This window comes from Pelophylax lessonae, assembly GCF_965119305.1.
Source record: "Pelophylax lessonae genome assembly, chromosome: 1".
In the NCBI taxonomy this organism is placed as follows: Eukaryota; Metazoa; Chordata; class Amphibia; order Anura; family Ranidae; genus Pelophylax; species Pelophylax lessonae.
This window is the reverse complement of record NC_138768.1, coordinates 862,426,127-862,447,222: the sequence shown is the minus strand read 5'-3', so window position 1 is coordinate 862,447,222 and position 21,096 is coordinate 862,426,127. Positions and strand designations below refer to the sequence as shown.

General features: G+C 44.1%; 1 protein-coding gene across 1 annotated transcript in view; it reads left to right on the top strand.

Annotated features, from left to right (window-relative positions):
• Positions 1-4,959, top strand: part of LOC309550151 (von Willebrand factor A domain-containing protein 5A-like) — a 132,177-nt gene extending 127,218 nt beyond the window's left edge. Inside the window, exon 18 of the mRNA XM_082250587.1 lies at positions 4,858-4,959. Coding sequence (XP_082106713.1) covers positions 4,858-4,937 — 80 coding nt within the window. The 3' untranslated portion in view covers positions 4,938-4,959. The remainder of the gene's footprint in view (positions 1-4,857) is intronic.
• Positions 4,960-21,096: the final 16,137 nt, after the last annotated feature.

The window sequence follows — 21,096 nt, the reverse complement described above, 5'->3', positions numbered from 1 at the left end:
TTCCCTGCCTGTCACTTAGGAGATCCGCCCGCTTTGTTTACACAAGCGGGCGGATCTCCAAACTCGATTCCCCGACGATCGGGGAAGAGCGGCGGTGATTACTGCCGCTCCTCCCCTGGCCCGACTCCCGCTGTGACTGAAAACAGTGGGAGCGAGCCTCCGGCGGCGCGCGTGCGCCGCCCACAAGGGGAAGAGTCCAGCGACGTAGGTCTACGTCGCTGGACGGAATCGAGCCACTTTGCCGCAGTACAGTCAACGTGACTGGTCGGCAAGTGGTTAATGCATTCTATGCATTAAGCTAAAAAGCCTTCTGTGTGCAGCAGCCCCCCTAATACCCGATCCCCCTTTCTATCCAGTGATGTCCACAAGTGCCTCAGCAACCCAGGACTCTCTCTCCTGATTGGCTGAGACACAGCAGCGGTGTCATTGGCTCCTGCTGCTGTCAATCAAACTCAGTTAGACAATCAGGGGTGAGAGGAGGCGGTGCTGAACAGCAGCTCCATGTCTGAATGGACACACAGGGCTGCAGCTCGGCTTGGGTGCCCCCATAGCAAGCTGCTTGCTGTGGGGGCACTCAACAGGGGGGAGGGCCAGGAGCTCCAGCCAGGGACACGAGAAGAGGAGGATCAGGGCTGCCCTGTGCAAACCAACTGCCCAGAGAAGGTGTGTATAATGTTTGTTATTTTAATAGAAAAAAAAAGAGACTTTACAATCACTTTAAGAATTAGGGACACCTTTCTGGGGCGGAGAATGTGGCTCGCCACAAAGAAAATGGGCGTGGCTAAATTGCACTGAATATGGAGTGTGGCTCAAAGGAACATAATTAGAGTATAAGCTATGTGGCAAATGAGGTTTAATGTTGATAAATGTAAAGTTATGCACTTGGGGGCTAAGAATATGCATGCATCATACATACTAGGGGGAGTAGAACTGGAGGAATCCATAGTGGAGAAGGATCTGGGTGTTCTGGTAGATCCTAAGCTTAATAATAGCATGCAATGCCACGCTGCGGTTTCCAAAGCAAGCAAAGTCCTTTCTTGTATTAGGAGAGGTATGGACTCCAGAGAGAGATATCATTTTGCCCCTGTACAGATCATTAGTAAGACCTCATCTGGAATATGCAGTTCAGTTTTGGGTACCAGTTCTCAAAAAGGATATCGGGAACTGGAGAAAGTGCAGAGAAGGGCAACCAAACTGATAAGAGGCATGGAGGTGCTCAGCTATGAGGAAAGATTAGAGGAACTGAATTTATTCTCTCTTGAGAAGAGGAGATAAGGGTGGATATGATCAACATGTATAAATACATAAGGGGTCCATATAGTGAACTTGGTGTTGCGTTGTTCACTTGAAGGTCACCACAGAGGACAAGGGGGCACTCTTTATGTCTAGAGGAAATACGGAAAGGTTTCTTCACAGTAAGAGCTGTGAAAATGTGGAATAGACTCCCTCCAGAGGTGGTTCTGGCCGGCTCAGTAGATTGCTTTTAAAAAAGTCCTGGATTATTTCCTGGGTGTACATAATATGAATGGGTACTAATATTTATAGGTAAAGTTGATCCAGGGAATAATCCGATTGAATCTCGAGGGATCAGGAAGGATTTTTTTTCCCCTGCTGTAGTAAATTAGATCATGCTTTGCTGGGGTTTTTCGCCTTCCTCTGGATCAACTGTGGGTATAGGATTGTGTATATGGGATTGTATGATTTTTTTATTGGTTGAACCAGATGGAATTAATCCCACACATCCTACAGTCCTTGTATCCACAACATACTCCATAATTACCGTAATGTGAATGAGAGTCTCATTTATATAAACCTTTGATCTTTTGATTAATCAGAAAAAATCCTTCCACCTGTGTACACAGAGATCCAGAGTGACGAAGTACAGTGCATGTCCTGTCACATGTACACAGGGTTGCTGTTAGAAATCACAGGGCCCCATACAGCCAACTTGACAGGGCCCACTTCCCCCGGCTGAAAGTGACTGAGGTCAGCCTTAGCTGCACAGATGAATGAATAGGAAGCACTCAGAAGCTTCCTCCTCAATTACAGACTGAAGCAAGTGCTTCAGTGATGAATGGACACAGGAGTGATTAGTACCGATTGATCACTGCGTTCATTCAGGAATGGAAGGGGTCAGTAAATGACATATTTATCGACCCCTTGCACCACTCTCCATTCTGAAACATCCCCCTGTGTGTCCATAGCAGCTTCTGGCAGGAGAGAAGAGAAGGGAAGCCGGCAGCACTGCGGGGGAAAGGGGCACACAGGTGGGGCCCGGAGAGCAAATGGAAGGGGCGCATGTGCTAGCACCAATCCCACTAAATTGCAGCCAGAGGGAGAAAGAAGAGAAGCCATCAGTGCTGCAAGGGGAGGCAGAAGAGGATTGGTGTCTGTAATAAGACAGTACAGCCGGACCGCCTGCTCAGCAAAAGCCCCCCTTTTGAACTAATGGGGTCCAGACCCAGTACAGGAGGGCTGGCTGTTCTGCCTTATCAGTGGCCCTGTGTGTACATACAGATACAGTTCCCTTGGCATCCATAATTCTGCTCTTTCCTGGTTCTCCTCCTACCTATCTCATTGTCATCTACAACACCATCTCCTCTGCTCCTCGTCCTCTTTCTGTTCGGGTACGCCAAGGCTCGCTCCTTGGGCCCCTTCTTTTCTCTCTATATACCTCTTCCCTGGGCCAGTTGATAACCTCCAATGGCTTCCAATACCACCTCTATGCTGACGACACCCAGATCTCTCTCCACTCCTCAACTCACCCTTTCAATCTCCTCACGTATCACAAACTTACTGAGCGACATATTGTATCAGTATGGACGTCACATCACTTCCTCAAACTCAGTTTTTCTAAAACTGAACTTGTCATATTTCCTCCCCCCCCCCCCATGACTTTACCATTGAGATCAACGGTACAACCATTGGTTCCTTTACACTTTATGGCGCCGGGTGTAATCCCAGACTCTGACCTCTCCTTTAGCCCCGACATCCAATCACTGGCTACATCTTGCCGCCTTAACCGACGCAACATTTCCAGAACGCGCCCCTTCCCGACTATTGACACCACAAAACAACTTCTTCACTCCTTGGTTATTTACCGCTTTAACTACTGGAATATAAAGGGAGATGTAATTTAAAGGGGGGTCTGCAAAGTAAAGAGGTGGCTGTGATGTAAGAGGGAATGCTGAAATGTAGGGGGAGATGTCCTTTTAAGGGAGGCTGTCTAAAAGGGGGAACTGCAATATAGAGGGGGGGGGGACTTTGATGTATATGGGAGCTTTATTGCAAAGGGGAGACAATAATGTAAAGATGAGCACTGTGATATAAAGGGGGGGGGGGCTGTGATGTAAGGTGGGCTGTCATATAAAGGGGAGCACTCTGATGTAAATGGGTGGTAGTGTGATGCAAATGAGGGGGCTGTGATCTGAAGGGGTTGTGTGATGTAAAAGAGGGCTGTGATGTTAAGATGAGCACCGTGATGTAAAGGGGGGACTGTGTTATAAGGTGGGCCTGCAATGTAAGGTGGGCTGTGATATGAAAGGGAGAACTGTGATGCAAATTGGGGGACTGAGATGCAGAGGGATGTATGATGTGAAGGGGCTCTGTGATGTAACAGGGGGGCTATGATGTATTGGGGAACTGCAATATAAAGGGGGGCTGTATTGTAAATGGGAGCTGTACTGGAGAGCGGGGACCAAAATTTAAAGAGGAGCACTGTAATGTGAAGGGGTGGGCTGTTATGTAAAGAGGGACTGTCATGTAAAGGGGTGACTGTCATGTAAGGTGGGCTGTGATATAAAGGGGATCACTGTGATGCAGAGGGATGTATGATGTGAAGGGGCTCCGTGATGTAAGGGGGGGCTAAGATGTAATGAGAGGGATGCAATGTAAAGGGGGGCTGTATTGTAAATGGGAGCTGTACTGGAGAGTCATGTAAGAGGGGGGGGGGCTGTGATGCTAATTGAGGGACTGTGATGCAGAGGGATGTATGATGTGAAGGGGCTCTGTGATGTAAGGGAGGCTAAGATGTAACAAGAGGGATGCAATATAAAGGGGGGGCTGCAATGTAAAGGGGGGCTGTATTGTAAATGGGAGCATTACTGTAGAGAGGGGACCGAAATGTAAAGAGGAGCACTGTGATGTAAAGGGGGGATTGTCAAGTGAGGTGGGCTGTGATATAAAGGGGAGCACTGTGATCTAAACGAGGAGGGGACTGTGTTGTGAAGGGGTGTATGATGTGAAGGGGCTCTGTGATGTAAAGGGGGGCTGTGATGTAATGGGCACACTGCAATATAAAGGGGGGCTGTATTTTAAAGTGTAGGCTGCAATGTAAAGAGGAGAACTGTGATGTAAAGACGGGCCACTATGAAGTAAAAGGAGGGCTCTGTGATATAAAGGGGGGGGCTGTGATATAAATAGGGTAGGACTGATGTCAGAGGGGGCTGTGATGTGAAGGGTGATGAGGACCCTGATGTAAAGGGGGGTTGTGATGTGAAGGATCTGAGTCACAGAACAAATATGAGCTTTGAACCTCTGCTGGAAGAACATGTTACTGATTGGACCTCTGTGAATTTGAATGCATTACCCTTGTATTAGAGGATGCCTATGAGCACTTAAAAGGGGAGACGGCTTCAAAGCAGCCTCCCATCCCCTTATCTGAGCTGTCCAACTGTTTATGCACAATGACAGAAGGGCGAATGGTTAATAAATAAAATGCTGTAATAAATTGTGTTTTTTATGTCCGCCCAGAGTTCAGCTTGGTGATTCTGAAAAGATTAATTCCAGATTGTGTAACCTTACCATCCATTATTCTGCATCCGGATTAAATTAAAGTGACATTTGATGTGTCCTCAGGTTTCTCTCTGGGTGAGTTTGTCAGAGCCGGGAACGCGCTGCTGAAATCCTCCGTGGACCCCAAAGTGTTCGGCCTGTAAGAGACGTCTGGAGGAACCAAGAAGACTTCTCATGATGGATTCCGAAATCTTCCTGGAATGACGCTGCATCTCCTTTTTTTTGCCTAACCGGTTTTGTGCCTTTGTACTCTGCTCCGGTATATGTGAGCGATACCAAAGCTAGATGTGCCTAGTTTACAGTTTAAGGAATAATACCTGTTTGCCCTATTTACAAGTCATTGTTCTTTACTACTCTGTGTAGTTTGCGATGTTCAGAGAAATACTTTGTTGTAGTAATGTTTAAAAAGAATAAACCACTTTGTTTTCATTATCTGTATTTCTAATAAAGTCAAAGGGGAGCGCCCCATTAAACTGAAAAACCTCTCAGGGTAATAATAGAGGCCCAGGTCTTCCACAGTCTCCCTATTTATCAGAGATGAGTCCTTGTCCTGCTGAGTGTTCCTTCATATATAACACTGCACATAGAGAGTCTGTATATCTGTATGGGTAAGGTGTCATTCTAGATTGTACCAGCAGGGGGCACTGAGGATAAAATGTGAATACAGTAAACCCCCCTCCATTGCGGGGGTTACGTTCCGGACCCAGCCGCGAAAAGTGAAATTCCGCGAAATAGAAAAACCCTATTAAAATGCATTGTAGGCATGTTTATTTTACTGTCACTGTACGTGTAAAAGCATTTTAAGGTCTTTAAACACACTTTTAAAACAATAGAAACTCATTTAAAGACATAAAAGATACTGAGAGGCATAGCAAGAGCTATGGAAAACACAAAAATATTCAATTTTTAATGATTTATATAGTAAAATAACATTACAAAAAAAAAAACGTGAATTACCGGGACCGCAAAAACTGAACCGCGATGGAGCGGGGGATTACTGTATTCTCCAACCAGTTTCAGTATGGTGAAGGACTCAAACTTGTCAGAAACGTCTTTGTATTTTGGTTTAGTAAGAGAACCCTTTAATTACTGATCTGTCATTAGAGGAGCACAAACATTAGCCAGCACTTGTAAAATACTAACGACTTCCAGTCTGCTCCCGGAACTAAATCAGGTTGACCTGAATGCTTCTCAGACATTCAGAGGAAGCCTTGAATTTTATTCGCTGAATACAAGGCTTACTCTGATTGGGCGAGGTTTAACCACTTCTGGACCGGAAGATTTTCCCCCTTAACCACTTTTAAGGATTTTCCTGCTTAACGTCCAGGCCACTTTTTTCAACTCGGCACTGCGCAACTTTAACTGACAATTGCGCGGTCATGCAACACCGTACCCAAACGAAATTTACGTCCTTTTTTTCCTACAAACAGAGCTTTCTTTAGGTGGTATTTGATCACCTCTGCAGTTTTCATTTTTTGTGATATTAATAAAAAAAGAGCGAAAATTTTTGCGAACAATTTATATTTTCTACTTTTGGCAGTTAAAAAATATCCAATATATTCAATTTTTCTCATATATTTAGGCCAAAATGTATTTAGCTACATGTCTTTGACAAAAAAAATTCTCAATGAGCGTATTTTTAACCACTTTAAGACCGGAAGATTTTACCCCATTCCTGACCAGGCCATATTTTGTGATTCGGCACTGCGTGATTTTAACAGACAATTGCGCTGTTGTGCGACGCTGTACCCAAATAAAATGTATGCCTTTTTTTTTCCCACAAATAGAGCTTTCTTTTGGTGGTATTTGATCACCTGTGTGATTTTTATTTTTTGCACTATAAACAAAAATATAGCGACAATTCAGGAAAAAAAAAACTATTTTTCATTTTCTGCTATATAACATTCCCAAAAAGAAATGATTTTAAAAATCAAATTTTCTTTTAACATTTTAGGCCAATTTGTATTCCGCTACATCTTTTTGGTAAAAAAAAAATCGCAATAAGCGTATTTTGATTGGTTTGCGCAAAAGTTATCGCGTCTACTAACTACGTGAAAGATTTATGTCATTTTTAGTGCTTTTTTTTTTATTTTTTCTAGTAATGGCGGCGATCTGCAATTTTTAGCATGACTGCGACATTGCGGCGGACAGATCGGACCCCTAACTGACATTTTTGACACTTTTGGTGACACCGGTGACATTACTACAGTAATCAGTGCTAAAAATATGCTCTGTTACTGTAATAATGACACTGGCAGGGAAGGGGTTAACACTGTGGGTGATCAAGGGGTTACATGTGACCCTAGGGGGGTGATTCTAACTGTATGGGGGTGTGGCTTGTGAAATGATCACCTGAGACCTGTGATCCTATATAGAAGAATCACAGGCGCTCTGTGATCATTGCAGGGAGAAGAACGGTCGGGTGTGTTTACAACAGCCGACCGTTCTTCTCTCTCAGCGGGGAACGATCGCGGGTGCCAGCCGGCAATCGGAGCCACCTGCCCCGTGCATCGGAGTCCCCGCTGCCGAGTGGGGCAGGAACGCACCATCGGTGCCACGCGCTCGCCCCTAGCTGCAGGCGCGCGCCCAACGTAGGTCTACATCGTTTCGCGCAGGGGGGCCAGCCTGCCGCAGCAAATCGGCGGCAGGCGATCCGGAAGTAATTAATTACTGATCTGTCATTAGAGGAGCACAAACATTAGCCAGCACTTGTAAAATACTAATGACTTCCAGTCTGCTCCTGGAACTAAATCAGGTTGACCTGAATGCTTCTCAGACATTCAGAGGAAGCCTTGAATTTTAATCAATGAATACAAGGCTTCCTCTGATTGGGTCAGGTTTAAAGGTGGGCAGGTGGTGTCATGATTCCCGACTCAGCCAATCAGAAGAACCTTTGTGTCTATTGATAAAAAATACAAGGCTTTTCCTGAATGGCTAAGGCAATCAGACCAACTTGCATTGGTTCTGGTAGTTGCCCGTACCTCTGTGGAACATAGCGCCGCCTACTGTATGTACAGCCATGGCCAAAAGTTTTGAGAATGACACTAATATTAATTTTCGCAAAGTCTGCTGCCTCAGTTTTTATGATGGCAATTTGCATTTACTCCAGAATGGAAAGAAGAATGATCAGATGAATTAATTGCAAAGTCCCCCTTTGCCATGAAAATTAACTTAACCGCTTGCCGACCGCCGCTGCGGCGGTCAGCCCCGTACAGGCAAAGTGACGTAGGACTACGTCGCTAGCCTGTGAGCCTCTAGGGGGCGAGCTCCCGCCCCTGTTCATTCCCTAAGAAGTCCGCGCATGTGACCGGTGGCTCCGATGTCCGCCGGCCACTCGCGATCTCCCCGTGGAGAGGGAGAAAGGCAGGCGGCTGATGTAAACAAAGCCGTCTGTCATTCTCCCTGATGTAAGAACAGAGATCATACGGTCCTGCTATGTAGGATCGTATGTCTCTATGCTTACATCACTAGCCACACCCCTTTACAGTTAGAAGCACGCCCCTAGGGACACACTTAACCCCTGCATCACCAATAAAGTTAACCCCTTCCCAGCCAGTGTCATTATTACAGGAACAGTGCATATTTATAGCACTGATTACTGTAGTAATGTCACTGGTAACCCCAAAAGTGTCAAAAATGTCAGTCAAGGGTCCAATCTGTCCGCCGCAATGTCGCAGTCCCACAAAACAAATCGCAGATCGCCGCCATTACTCGTTAAAAAAAAACCACCAAAAATGACAGAAATCTTTTCCGTAGTTAGTAAACGCAATAACTTTTGCGCAAACCAATCAAAATGCGCTTATTGCAATTTTTCTTTTACCAAACATATGTAGCAGAAAACAAATTGGTCTAAAATGTTAAAAAATGTAGATTTTTACATTTTTATTTTTGGGAATTTCATATAAATTTTTTTTTTCAGAATTGTTGCTCTTTTTTTGTTTATAGCGCAAAAAGTAAAAATCGCACAGGTGATCAAATACCACCAAAAGAAAGCTCTGTTTGTGGGAAAAAAAGGGACGTCAATTTCATTTGGGTACAGCGTCGCACGACCGCGCAATTGTCTGTTAAAATCACACAGTGCCGAATCACAAAATAGGCCCTGGTCAGGAAGGGGGTAAAATCTTCCGGGGCTTAAGTGGTTAATCCCATAAAAAACATTTTACTGTATGTGTGAAGAAGGCTTCAGGGCGACCAAGAATGTCCAGGAGCGCCAGGACCGTCTCCTACAGTGGATTCAGCTGCGGGATCGGGGCACCACCAGTGCAGAGTTTGCTCAGGAATGGCAGCAGGAAGGTGTGGGTACATCTGTACGCACAGTGAGGAGAAAACTTTTGGAGGATGGCCCGGTGTCAAGAAGGTCAGCAAAGAAGCCACTTCTCTCCAGGAAGAACTTCAGGGACAGACTGATATTCTGCAAAAGGTCCAGGGATTGGACTGCTGAGGACTGGGGGTAAAGTCAGTTTCTCTGATGAATCCCCTTTCCGATTGTTTGGGGCATCCGGAAAAGAACCTTGTCTGGAGAAGAAAAGTTGAGCGCTACCATCAGTCCTGTGTCATGCCAACAGTAAAACATCCGGAGACCATTCATGTGTGGGGTAGCCAAGGGAGTGGATTCACGCTCAATTTTGTCTGAGAGCCATGAATAAAGAATGGTACAAAAACATTGTCCGAGAGCAACTTCTCCCAACCATCCAAGAACAGTTTGGTGAGGAACAATGCCTTTTCCAGCATGATGGAGCACCTTGCCATAAGGCAAAAGTGATAACTAAGTGGCTTGGGGAACAAAATATCGAAATTCTGGGTCCATAGCCAGGAAAATCCTCAGACCTTAATCCAATTGAGAATTGGGGTCAATATTTAACCACTTAAGCCCCGGAAGATTTTACCCCCTTCCTGACCAGGGGGTATTTTGCGATTCGGCACTGCGTGACTTTAACGGACAATTGCGCGGTCGTGCGACGCTGTACCTAAACGAATTTGACGTCCTTTTTTTCCCACAAACAGAGCTTTCTTTTGGTGGTATTTGATCACCTGTGCGATTTTTTGATCACGCGCTATAAACAAAAAAAGAGCGTCAATTTAGCAAAAATAACAATATTTTTCACATTTTTTTATATGAAATTCCCCCCCAAAAAAAAGTAAAAATCAAAATTTTTTAAAATTTTCGGCCAATTTGTTTTTTGCTACCTATGTTTGGTAAAAAAAAATCGCAAAAAGCGTATTTTGATTGGTTTGCGCAAAAGTTATCGCGTTTACTAACAAAGGGAAAGATTTTTGTCATTTTTGTTGTTTTTTTTTTTAACGCGTAATGGCGGCGATCTGCGATTTTTTTTGCGGTACTGCGACATTGCGGCGGACAGATCGGACCCTTGACTGACATTTTTGACACTTTTGGGGTTACCAGTGACATTTCTACAGTAATCAGTGCTATACATATGCACTATGGAAAACATTACCAAAGTGCGCTAACAAATAATGAACCAAGTGTTCAAAAAGTACATGGATGGTAACCGGATTTAAAAAATCATATGCATTCAGTCCAAAACAAAAGTGCAAAAACTGTGAAAAAGTCTTTCTTTTCAAATTGGAGTGAAGGTAAGGGAGTGTTGGGAGGTGGGTGGGGCCTCGTCCCAAAAAATGATCCAAAGTGATTCTCAGTGGCCTGATATACACATGTGGACACCCAGTGTTAGGAGTGGACTCTTACCACAATGTGGAGAGATGTGAGCATGTACTTGGTTGTATCTAGAAGTCCCCAACTGATCAAGCTGGCAGGGATGGCTCTCGGAATGGACCGGAACAATCAGCTGCTTCCGAAGTGGGGGGGGATCTGTAGGCTTCCAAGCAGGGGGAGATGCCAAGACAGAGCAACCCAGAGAAAAGAAGAGGACTATAGTGCATTACCTTCGACTTTAATGATAAAACGAATGAGGGTACACTTACACATTCCGGACGAACAAACAGCAAATACAGGGCGGTCGCGGGTGTCTGCAGTACAAACCGGGACCTATGACAGCACGGCTGGCTCCCCCCGACGCGTTTCCACTAACAAGTCGGCTTCTGGGATTGGAGCTCCACTGCACTATAGTCCTCTTCTTTTCTCTGGGTTGCTCTGTCTTGGCATCTCCCCCTGCTTGGAAGCCTACAGATCCCCCCCCACTTCGGAAGCAGCTGATTGTTCCGGTCCATTCCGAGAGCCATCCCTGCCAGCTTGATCAGTTGGGGACTTCTAGATACAACCAAGTACATGCTCACATCTCTCCACATTGTGGTAAGAGTCCACTCCTAACACTGGGTGTCCACATGTGTATATCAGGCCACTGAGAATCACTTTGGATCATTTTTTGGGACGAGGCCCCACCCACCTCCCAACACTCCCTTACCTTCACTCCAATTTGAAAAGAAAGACTTTTTCACAGTTTTTGCACTTTTGTTTTGGACTGAATGCATATGATTTTTTAAATCCGGTTACCATCCATGTACTTTTTGAACACTTGGTTCATTATTTGTTAGCGCACTTTGGTAATGTTTTCCATATTGCCATCTTCTCACGTTTAATTCAAATTTCAGTGCTGCTTTCACTTCACTTCTCATCACTTCAGGACTGCGCACCTATTTTCTTTCAATACATATGCACTGTTACTGTAAAAATACACTGGTAGTGAAGGGGTTAACTTTATTTGGGAGGAAGGGGCTGTGTGTGTCCCTAGGGGCGTGCTTTCTACTGTGATTGGCTGTGGCTTGAGCTGTAAGGACACTGATCAACGGATCTACATACTAGATCCGTTTGATCAGTGTCTTTACAGCGAGGAGAATGACAGGTGGCTTGTTTACACAAGCTGCCTGACATTCTCCCTTTCACCCGCCGATCGCCGAGTGGCCGGCGGACATCGGGTCCGCTGGTCACACGCGCGGGGGGGTCCGTGACCACGCGGGAGCGGGAGCGCGCCTCCGGGGGCGCGCGCTCGCTCCCTAGACCCTCACAAGCTAGTGACGTAGCCCTACATCACTTTGCCTGTGAGGGGCTGACTGCCGACGTAGATCGGCGTTAGGCAGTCGGCAAGTGGTTAAGAGGCGGGGGAACAAAAAAAACATCAATTCTGACCAACTCCAAGCATTGATTATCCAAGAATGGGCTCCCATCAGTCAGGATGTGGCCCAGAAGTTGATGGACACCATGCCAGGGGGAATTGCAGAGGTCTTGAAAAAGAAAGGTCAACACTGCAAATATTGACTCTTTGCATTAACGTCATGTAATAGTCAATTAAAATCTTTGACACTTATGAAATTCTTGTAGTTATACTTCAATATACCATAGTAACATCTGACAAAAAGATCTAAAAACACTGAAGCAGCAGACTTTGTAAAAAAAATATTTGTGTCGCTCTCAAAACTTTTGGCCAGGGCTGCAGCCGAAACAACTACGGTGTAGTAGAGCGCACACAGCGGTGGCAATAATAAGTAATGAATATAGTTTGTTTGGGCCAGCTTGGCTCTCACAAACTATTTGAAGTCAATGTGAACCTGGAATTCTACTTTAAAGTGAAATTCTACTCAGCCAGCACTATGCAAAGTGACCAAGTCCATTGGAGGTGCCACAAGGAGATTGGTACTAAATCTACCCAACCCCCCATCCCACCAAAAGTATGCGACAGAAGGTTTTTTTTTTTTTTTTTTTTTTTTTAAGAATATATACAGTATCTCACAAAAGTGAGTACACCCCTCACATTTTCATAAATTATTTATTTTATCTTTTTATGTGACAACACTGAAGAAATGACACTTTGCTCCAATGTAAAGTAGTGAGTGTACAGCTTGTATAACAGTGTAAATTTGCTGTCTCCTCAAAATAACTCAACACACAGCCATTAATGTCTAAACCGCTGGCAACAAAAGTGAGTACACCCCTAAGTGAAAATGTCCAAATTGGGCCCAACTAGCCATTTTCCCTCCCCGGTGTCATGTGACTCGTCAGGTGTGAATGGGGAGCAGGTGTGTTAAATTTGGTGTTATCGCTCTCACTCTCTCATACTGGTCACTGGAAGTTCAACATGGCACCTTATGGCAAAGAACTCTCTGAGGATCTGGAAAAAAGGAATTGCTGCTCTACATAAAGATGGCCTAGGCTATAAGAAGATTGCCAAGACCCTGAAACTGAGCTGCAGCATGGTGGCCAAGACCATACAGCTGTTTAACAGGACAGGTTCCACTCAGAACAGGCCCAGCCATGGTTGACCAAAGAAGTTGAGTGTACGGGCTCAACATCATATCCAGAGGTTGTCTTTGGGAAATAAACATATGAGTGCTGCCAGCATTGCTGCAGAGGTTGAAGGGGTGGGGGGTCAGCCTGTCAGTGTTCAGACCATACACTGCACACTGCATCAAATTGGTCTGCATGGCTGTCATCCCAGAAGGAAGCCTCTTCTAAAGATGATGCACAAGAAAGCCCCCAAACAGTTTGCTGAAAACAAGCAGACTAAAGACATGGATTACTGGAACCATGTCCTGTGGTCTGACGTGACCCAGATAAACTTATTTGGTTCAGATGATGTCAATCGCGTGTGGTGGCAACCAGGTGAGGAGTACAAAGACAATTGTGTCTTACCTACAGTAAAGCATGGTGGTAAGAGTGTCATAGTCTGGGGCTGCATGAGTGCTGCCGGCACTGGGGAGCTACAGCTCATTGAGGGAACCATGAATGCCAACATGTACTGTGACATACTGAAGCAGAGCATGATCCCCTCCCATCAGAGACTGGACCACAGGGCAGTATTCCAACATGATAATGACCCCAAACACACCTCTAAGACGACCACTGCCTTGCTAAAGAAGCTGAGGGTAAAGGTGATGGACTGGCCAAGCATTTCTCCAGACCTAAACCCTATTGAGCATTTGTGGGGCATCCTCAAATGGGAGGTGGAGGAGTGCAAGGTCTCTAACATCCACCAGCTCTGTGATGTCGTCATGAAGGAGTGGAAGAGGACTCCGGTGGCAACCTGTGGAGCTCTTTTGAACTCCATGCCCGAGAGGGTTAAGGCAGTGCTGGAAAATAATGGTGGCCATCCAAAATATTGACACTTTGGGCCCAATTTGGACACTTTGACTTAGGGGTGTACTCACTTTTGTTGCCAGGGGTTTAATGGCTGTGTGTTGAGTTATTTTGAGGGGACAGTAAATTTACACTGTTATACAAGCTGTACACTCACTACTTTACATTGTAGCAAAGTGTCATTTCTTCAGTGTTGTCACATGAAAAGATAGAATAAAATATTTACAAACATGTGAGGGGTGTACTCACTTTTGTGAGATACTGTAAATGCCTTTGTTCAGCATTGTCATTACAAGGTTCTTATGTGTCTTTGGAAAATAATTCAGATTCAGTCATTCAGAATACTTAATGCCTAATCCCAAAGGGAAATTATTAACAATAAACAGAGTTTATAATAAAGTAGTATATGTTTAAAAAAATACAGTGTGTGAGTCTATCCATATATACAGTAGGGATCATACAGGGCACAGTGTTACAATATACTCCTATCAGCTTCCTCAGATCAAACTCCTTTATAATACAAAATTGAGGTGGGACAGCCTAACACTTGACAGCTGTTATCAAATCAGGGGTAGAATAGAGTATAACCCTTGCTGACCAGGTCTTTAATAGAACTTTTTGTTTACAAGTTTAAATTTGTATTTTCTGCTAGAAAATTACTTAGAACCCCAAATATATACCCTGATCCGTGGCACATATATACCCTGATCTGTGGCACATATATAACCTGATCCGTGGCACATATATACCCTGATCTGTGGCACATATATACCCTGATCTGTGGCACATATATAACCTGATCAGTGGCACATATATACCCTGATCTGTGGCACATATATACCCTGATCTGTGGCACATATATACCCTGACCCGTGGCACATATATACCCTGATCCATGGCACGTACTGTATATACCCTGATCCATGGCACGTATATACCCTGATCTGTGGCACATATATACCCTGATCCATGGCACATGTATACCCTGATCCGTGACATGTATATACCCTGATCCGTGGCACATATATACCCTGATCCGTGGCACATATATACTCTGATCCGTGGCATATGTATACCCTGATCCATGGCACATATATACCCTGATCCGTGGCACATATATACCCTGATCCATGGCACATATATACCCTAATCTGTGGCACATGTATACCCTGATCCGTGGCACATGTATACCCTGATGTGGCACATATATACCCTGATCCGTGGCACATATATACCCTGATCCACGGCACATATATACCCTGATCCGTGGCACATATATATACCCTGATCCGTGGCATATATATACCCTGATCCGTGGCACATATATACCCTGATCCGTGGCACATATATACCCTGATCCGTGGCACATATATACACCCTGATCCATGGCACATGTATATATATATATACCCTGATCCGTGGCACATATATACACCCTGATCCGTGGCACATATATACCCTGATCCGTGGCACATATATACCCTGATCCGTGGCACATGATATGGCTGGCCTGGAGATAAGTGACGGGTCTATGAGACCATAGGAATACAAATCGGTTTGCAGCTTCCTATAGAGGGTTACTTCCAAAGCTTGGTTGACCTTTCTAGTAAGAGAAGGTCCACATGATCCGGTAATCGCCCCTGATAACTGTGTGTCTTAAGGATCTGCCATTCATTTTGGTGTGAGAACCTTAAAGATTTTTTTTGCTGCGGATCTTCTTTGCTATTTTTTCTTCATGTGGACTTCCTACACTTTAATATTTTTATTACAATAATTATTTCACCGTTGGATTAATGATTATTTAATTGTTTATATAACATTTTCAACTAGCGCGGCTTTTTGGACATAATGGATTTTGAACTGTGGATAGATCACATTTAGCAGCTGCTGTCACTTTTACACTGAAGTCACTACAGACATTAGTGTTATTTTAAAACTAGTTTTACAAAAACATTGATCAGACAGGGGATAGAGAGATACAAAGTAACATTGTTTATAAACATTGATCAGACAGGAGATAGAGAGATACAAAGTAACATTGTTTACAAACATTGATCTGACGGGAGATAGAGATACAAAGTAACATTGTTTATAAACATTGATCAAACGGGAGATAGAGAGATACAAAGTAACTTTGTTTATAAACATTGATCAGACGGGAGAGAGAGAGAGATACAAAGTAACATTGTTTATAAACATTGATCAGACAGATAGAGAGATACAAAGTAACATTGTTTATAAACATCGATCAGACGGAAGAAGGAGAGCTACAAAGTAGCATTGTTTATAAACATTGATCAGACAGGAGATAGATAAATACAAAGTAACATTGTTTATAAACATTGATCAGACAGGAGATAGTGCCGGTTCACACTTCTGCGTGTGCGGCGATCGCATGTAATATCGGAGCGCACTGCTCCTTCATTACATGCAATCGGATGTGCAGTGCAAATTCAGCCATACACTTTGTATGGCTGAATTCGCACTGCACCCGCACAAAAGTCGCACATGAGGCATTTTTTCAGCCGCATCAGGATCGGGTCGCACAGTGGTTCACACTTGTGCGATCCGATCCTGTGCTATCTGTCAGATCGCACTGCGATATGCGATCAAACTGGGGTGTCGTTAACATCTCATTGACACCCCCAGCGTATAGCATATGGCAGTGTGAACTGCCAGATGTGCGTTTGCGATGCGGGAACAGGCTGCGAATTCGCAGCCTTCCCGCATCGCACAAGTGTGACCCGGCACATAGAGAGATACAAAGTAACATTGTTTATAAACATTGATCAGACAGGAGATAGAGAGATACAAAGTAACATTGTTTATAAACATTGATCAGACAGGAGATAGAGAGATACAAAGTAACATTGTTTATAAACATTGATCAGACAGAGATAGAGAGATACAAAGTAACATTGTTTATAAACATTGATCAGACAGAGATAGAGAGATACAAAGTAACATTGTTTATAAACATTGTACAGAGATAAGATAGAGAAAAATACAAAGTAACATTGTTACTTTTGTATCTACTATGTTTCATTCATCTGCAGATCACAAGGATAAACTTAGATCCGCAGATGCTGTCAGTGAAAGCAACCTGACATGTAAAAAAAAACATTAAATTTGTTCTGTTTAACCCCCCTAAATTATATCTATAATAAGTAAGGGACAAAACCTAGATTTAAAGGGAAACTCCAGTCAAAAATGACATTTTTTCTATTAATAGTATGTTAAATATCTTTATCTTTGATATTATTCATTTTCTGGCTAGCTGCTTGTGCAGCTTAGAAAGTCTTCTCTAAACTGGACAAACGGCTTCTTCCTGTTCTTCACTGACAACGCTCTCACCCTTTATCTGAATTTGATGAACTATCTATTACTTCCTGAAAAGGTTGTCGGTCTTTCTTAGACAGGCATGCCTAGACCTGTCCAGCCCCGCCCCCATTCCTCTCATCCCTCCTATCCTTCACAGAACATGATCTCCTGTCTTCATAGCTTCATTTAGGCCAGCAGGTTCTCCTGAGAGAGAGAAAGAGAGAGAGAAGGGGGGGGGGGGGGAGAAGGGGGAGAGAGAGAGGGGGAGGGGGGTCATGTGACCGGCACAATATATGAAAGAAATAAGGTACAAAGGAACATTTGTGAAAGTTTAGAAGAATACAGAATGATTTATTTTGCTCATTACTCATGTGAATAATACGTTTAAGGGTTCTTTCACACGGGCTGTCCGCTTGTCCGCAAATCATCCCATCCGTTTGCGGATGATTTGCGGACATAATGTGAGTCTATGGCATTGCGGATGTCAGCGGAATACCATCCGCTGACATCCGATTTTCCTCCTGTCAGTACCCTATTTTTGTTCCGTTCAAAAAACGGAAAGGAAGGAAAATCGGATGTCAGCGGTGTCATCCGATGACATCCGCAATCCCCATAGACTTACATTAGGTCCGCATATCATCCGCAAACGGATGGGATGATATGCGGACACACGGAGCGGATGACAGAAATGTCATCCGCTCCGTGGAAAAAAAAAAAAAAGGACCGCAGCGGACCTTTCACACGGACCGCCCGTGTGAAAGAGCCCTTAGGCTCCGTTTCCACTAGTGCGACTTGTCATGTGATTTTGGACATATAAAGTCGCATGACAAGTCACAGCCCATTGATTTCAATGGCACCCGTTCCCATCTACGCGACTTTGAAAAAGTGTCTGCACTACTTTGCTGCAAACTTGATCTAGAGAGTGTAAAGTTGCATCAAAGCTGCACTCAAAGTCACACTCTAAATCACACAACTTAAGAGTCGTGCTAGTGGAAAACACAGCCACTAGGCTTGAGTGTGACTTTGATGCGACTTTAAATGCAGTTTTGATGCAACTTTACACCCTCTGGATCAAAGTCACATCAAAAGTTTCATCAAAGTGGTGCAGGTATCTTTTCAAAGTGGCTAATTTTCAAAGTCGCATAGATGGGAATGGATGCCATTGAAATCAATGGGCTGTGACTTGTCATGCTACTTTGTGTGTCCAAAGTCGCATGACAAGTCACACTAGTGGAAATGGAGCTTTGGTCTACGTTTCCAATATTGCGAGTTGGAGTGCGACTTTGATGCGACTTTGATCCAACTTTACACTCTCTGGATCAAAGTTGCATCAAAGTAGTGCAGGTACCTTTGCAAGGTCGCTGGTTTTCAAAGTTGCATAGATGGGAACGGGTGTCATTGAAATCAATGGATTGTGACTTGTCATGTGACTTTGTGTGTCCAAAGTTGCATGATAAGTCGCACTAGTGGAAACGTAGACTTAGTGTGGTTGCCTGTACAATGATCATTGTAGAGTGTGAGCTGAGACCCCTGAGCACTTCCAACTACACTGACAGTTCCCTCACCCCCCCTCCCCCCGTGTCCAGCTTCCTTCTCCTATGGGAGTCTTCATTCAAAGCCCAGCACAGCTATACTGTATATGTAAACCTCCCCCTGGGCGGGGCGGGAACCTATGATCAGCTCCTCCCATTCTGTATACGCCCACTGGCTGCACAGGAACAGGGCCCCTCCCTGGAAGTGACGTCACTGGCTTTCAGTAACCACGCCCACTTGCTGCTCTTGTACTCAGCAGGAAGAGGGATTGAAGTCATGCGACATCACTGAATACTGCAAAATAAAGGGAGAAAAACTGCGATTTTTTTCTTTCTCACCCATAAGGCTGAACTCCACTCACATTAATGATTGCAGGGGAGAGTTTAAGGTATAAGGCTCCATTCACAGCTGAGCGTATTGTTTTACGGCATTTTTTGGGGGGCTTTTTACAGGCAGGTGTTTGGAGGCAGGCATTGACATCTAATAAAAACGCCTGTAATCTGCCAAAAAAGAAGCTCATGTACTTTTTTTGGAGCTTCAGGCCTTTTGCTTCAGGCGACAAAACGCTCTGAACAGGGGCCATTAAAATGAATGGGATTTTGCTTGTTGGGCATTTTGAGACTTTAGAGATGAGCGATTTACGAGATGAAAAAAACGCTCAGGTGTGAACAGGGCCTAATGGTGGGAATACACGATTAGAATATCGCCCGATCATTCGACCACCGACTTATGAAAAAAAGTGTTCGTCGGTAGAAAACGTTACCAACATACACGGTCCGAATATCGCCCGACCGTTGACCACCGACCATCGAAACAGTGTTCGTCGGTCGAAAACGTTGCCAACATCATCGTGCGTGATGAGGTTCTACAGATTTCAAATGAACGACCTCAACACCAACGTATAGAATATCGTTCATTCGCAAACGAGACGACAGAATTTTTCGTTTTTTTTCAAACTGTATTTTTCGTTCACAATATCTATATCGGACATTGATGGCTGGGCATTAACGAGTAGAATATTGATCGCTCGCTGAACGGAAATTTTCGGTCGATTTTCTTATCGTGTATTCCAGCCATTAGGCTGTACTTGCTCTTTAAGGCAGCTAGCAAAAGGGAAAATATACACAAACCCCTCAAAACTATCAATATCACAAAAATGCAGTGCCTTATAATATTAAAGGTCAAACATGACTTTCAATTATATCGAAAAAGAGGGGGAGGGGAGGCATAAAGACTTTCTGGGTACAGTAACTGTACCCAGAAAGTCCTTATGTCTCCCCTCCCCCTCTTTTTCGATATAGTTGATTTCAGGACATAAGTACTTTTTTATTCAGTACTATTCACTTGACACCCCATCAACTACAGTGCCTTGCGAAAGTATTCGGCCCCGTTGAACTTTGCGACCTTTTGCCACATTTCAGGCTTCAAACATAAAGATATAAAACTGTAATTTTTTGTGAAGAATCAACAACAAGTGGGACACAACCATGAAGTGGAATGAAATTTATTGGATATTTCAAACTTTGCTAACAAATAAACAACTGAAAAATTGGGCGTGCAAAATTATTCAGCCCCCTTATGCCCCGTACACACGTGCAGATTATCTGCAGGCTTTTGTCTGCAGACTTACCTTTTCTATATAGTGCAAGGGCCTGCCGGATTGCATACAAATTGAAAGTGTTTAGGTTTGACCTCATATTATATGGTTTTGGTAAGTCTGCAGACAAAAGTCTGCAGATAATCTGCACGTGTGTATGGGGCACTAAGTTAATACTTTGTAGCGCCACCTTACAGCTGTAAGTCGCTTGGGGTATGTCTCTATCTGTTTTGCACATCGAGAGACTGAAATTTTTGCCCATTCCTCCTTGCAAAACAGCTCGAGCTCAGTGAGGTTGGATGGAGAGTGTTTGTGAACAGCAGTTTTCAGTTCTTTCCACAGATTCTCGATTGGATTCAGGTCTGGACTTTGACTTGGCCATTCTAACACCTGGATATGTTTATTTGAGAACCATTCCATTGTAGATTTTGCTTTATGTTTTGGATCATTGTCTTGTTGGAAGACAAATCTCCGTCCCAGTCTCAGGTCTTTTGCAGACTCCATCAGGTTTTCTTCCAGAATGGTCCTGTATTTGGCTCCATCCATCTTCCCATCAATTTTAACCATCTTCCCTGTCCCTGCTGAAGAAAAGCAGGTCCAAACCATGATGCTGCCACCACCATGTATGACAGTGGGGATGGTGTGTTCAGGGTGATGAGCTGTGTTGCTTTTACGCCAAACATAACGTTTTGCATTGTTGCCAAAAAGTTTGATTTTGGTTTCATCTGACCAGAGCACCTTCTTCCACATGTTTGGTGTCTCCCAGGTGGCTTGTGGCAAACTTTAAACAACACTTTTTATG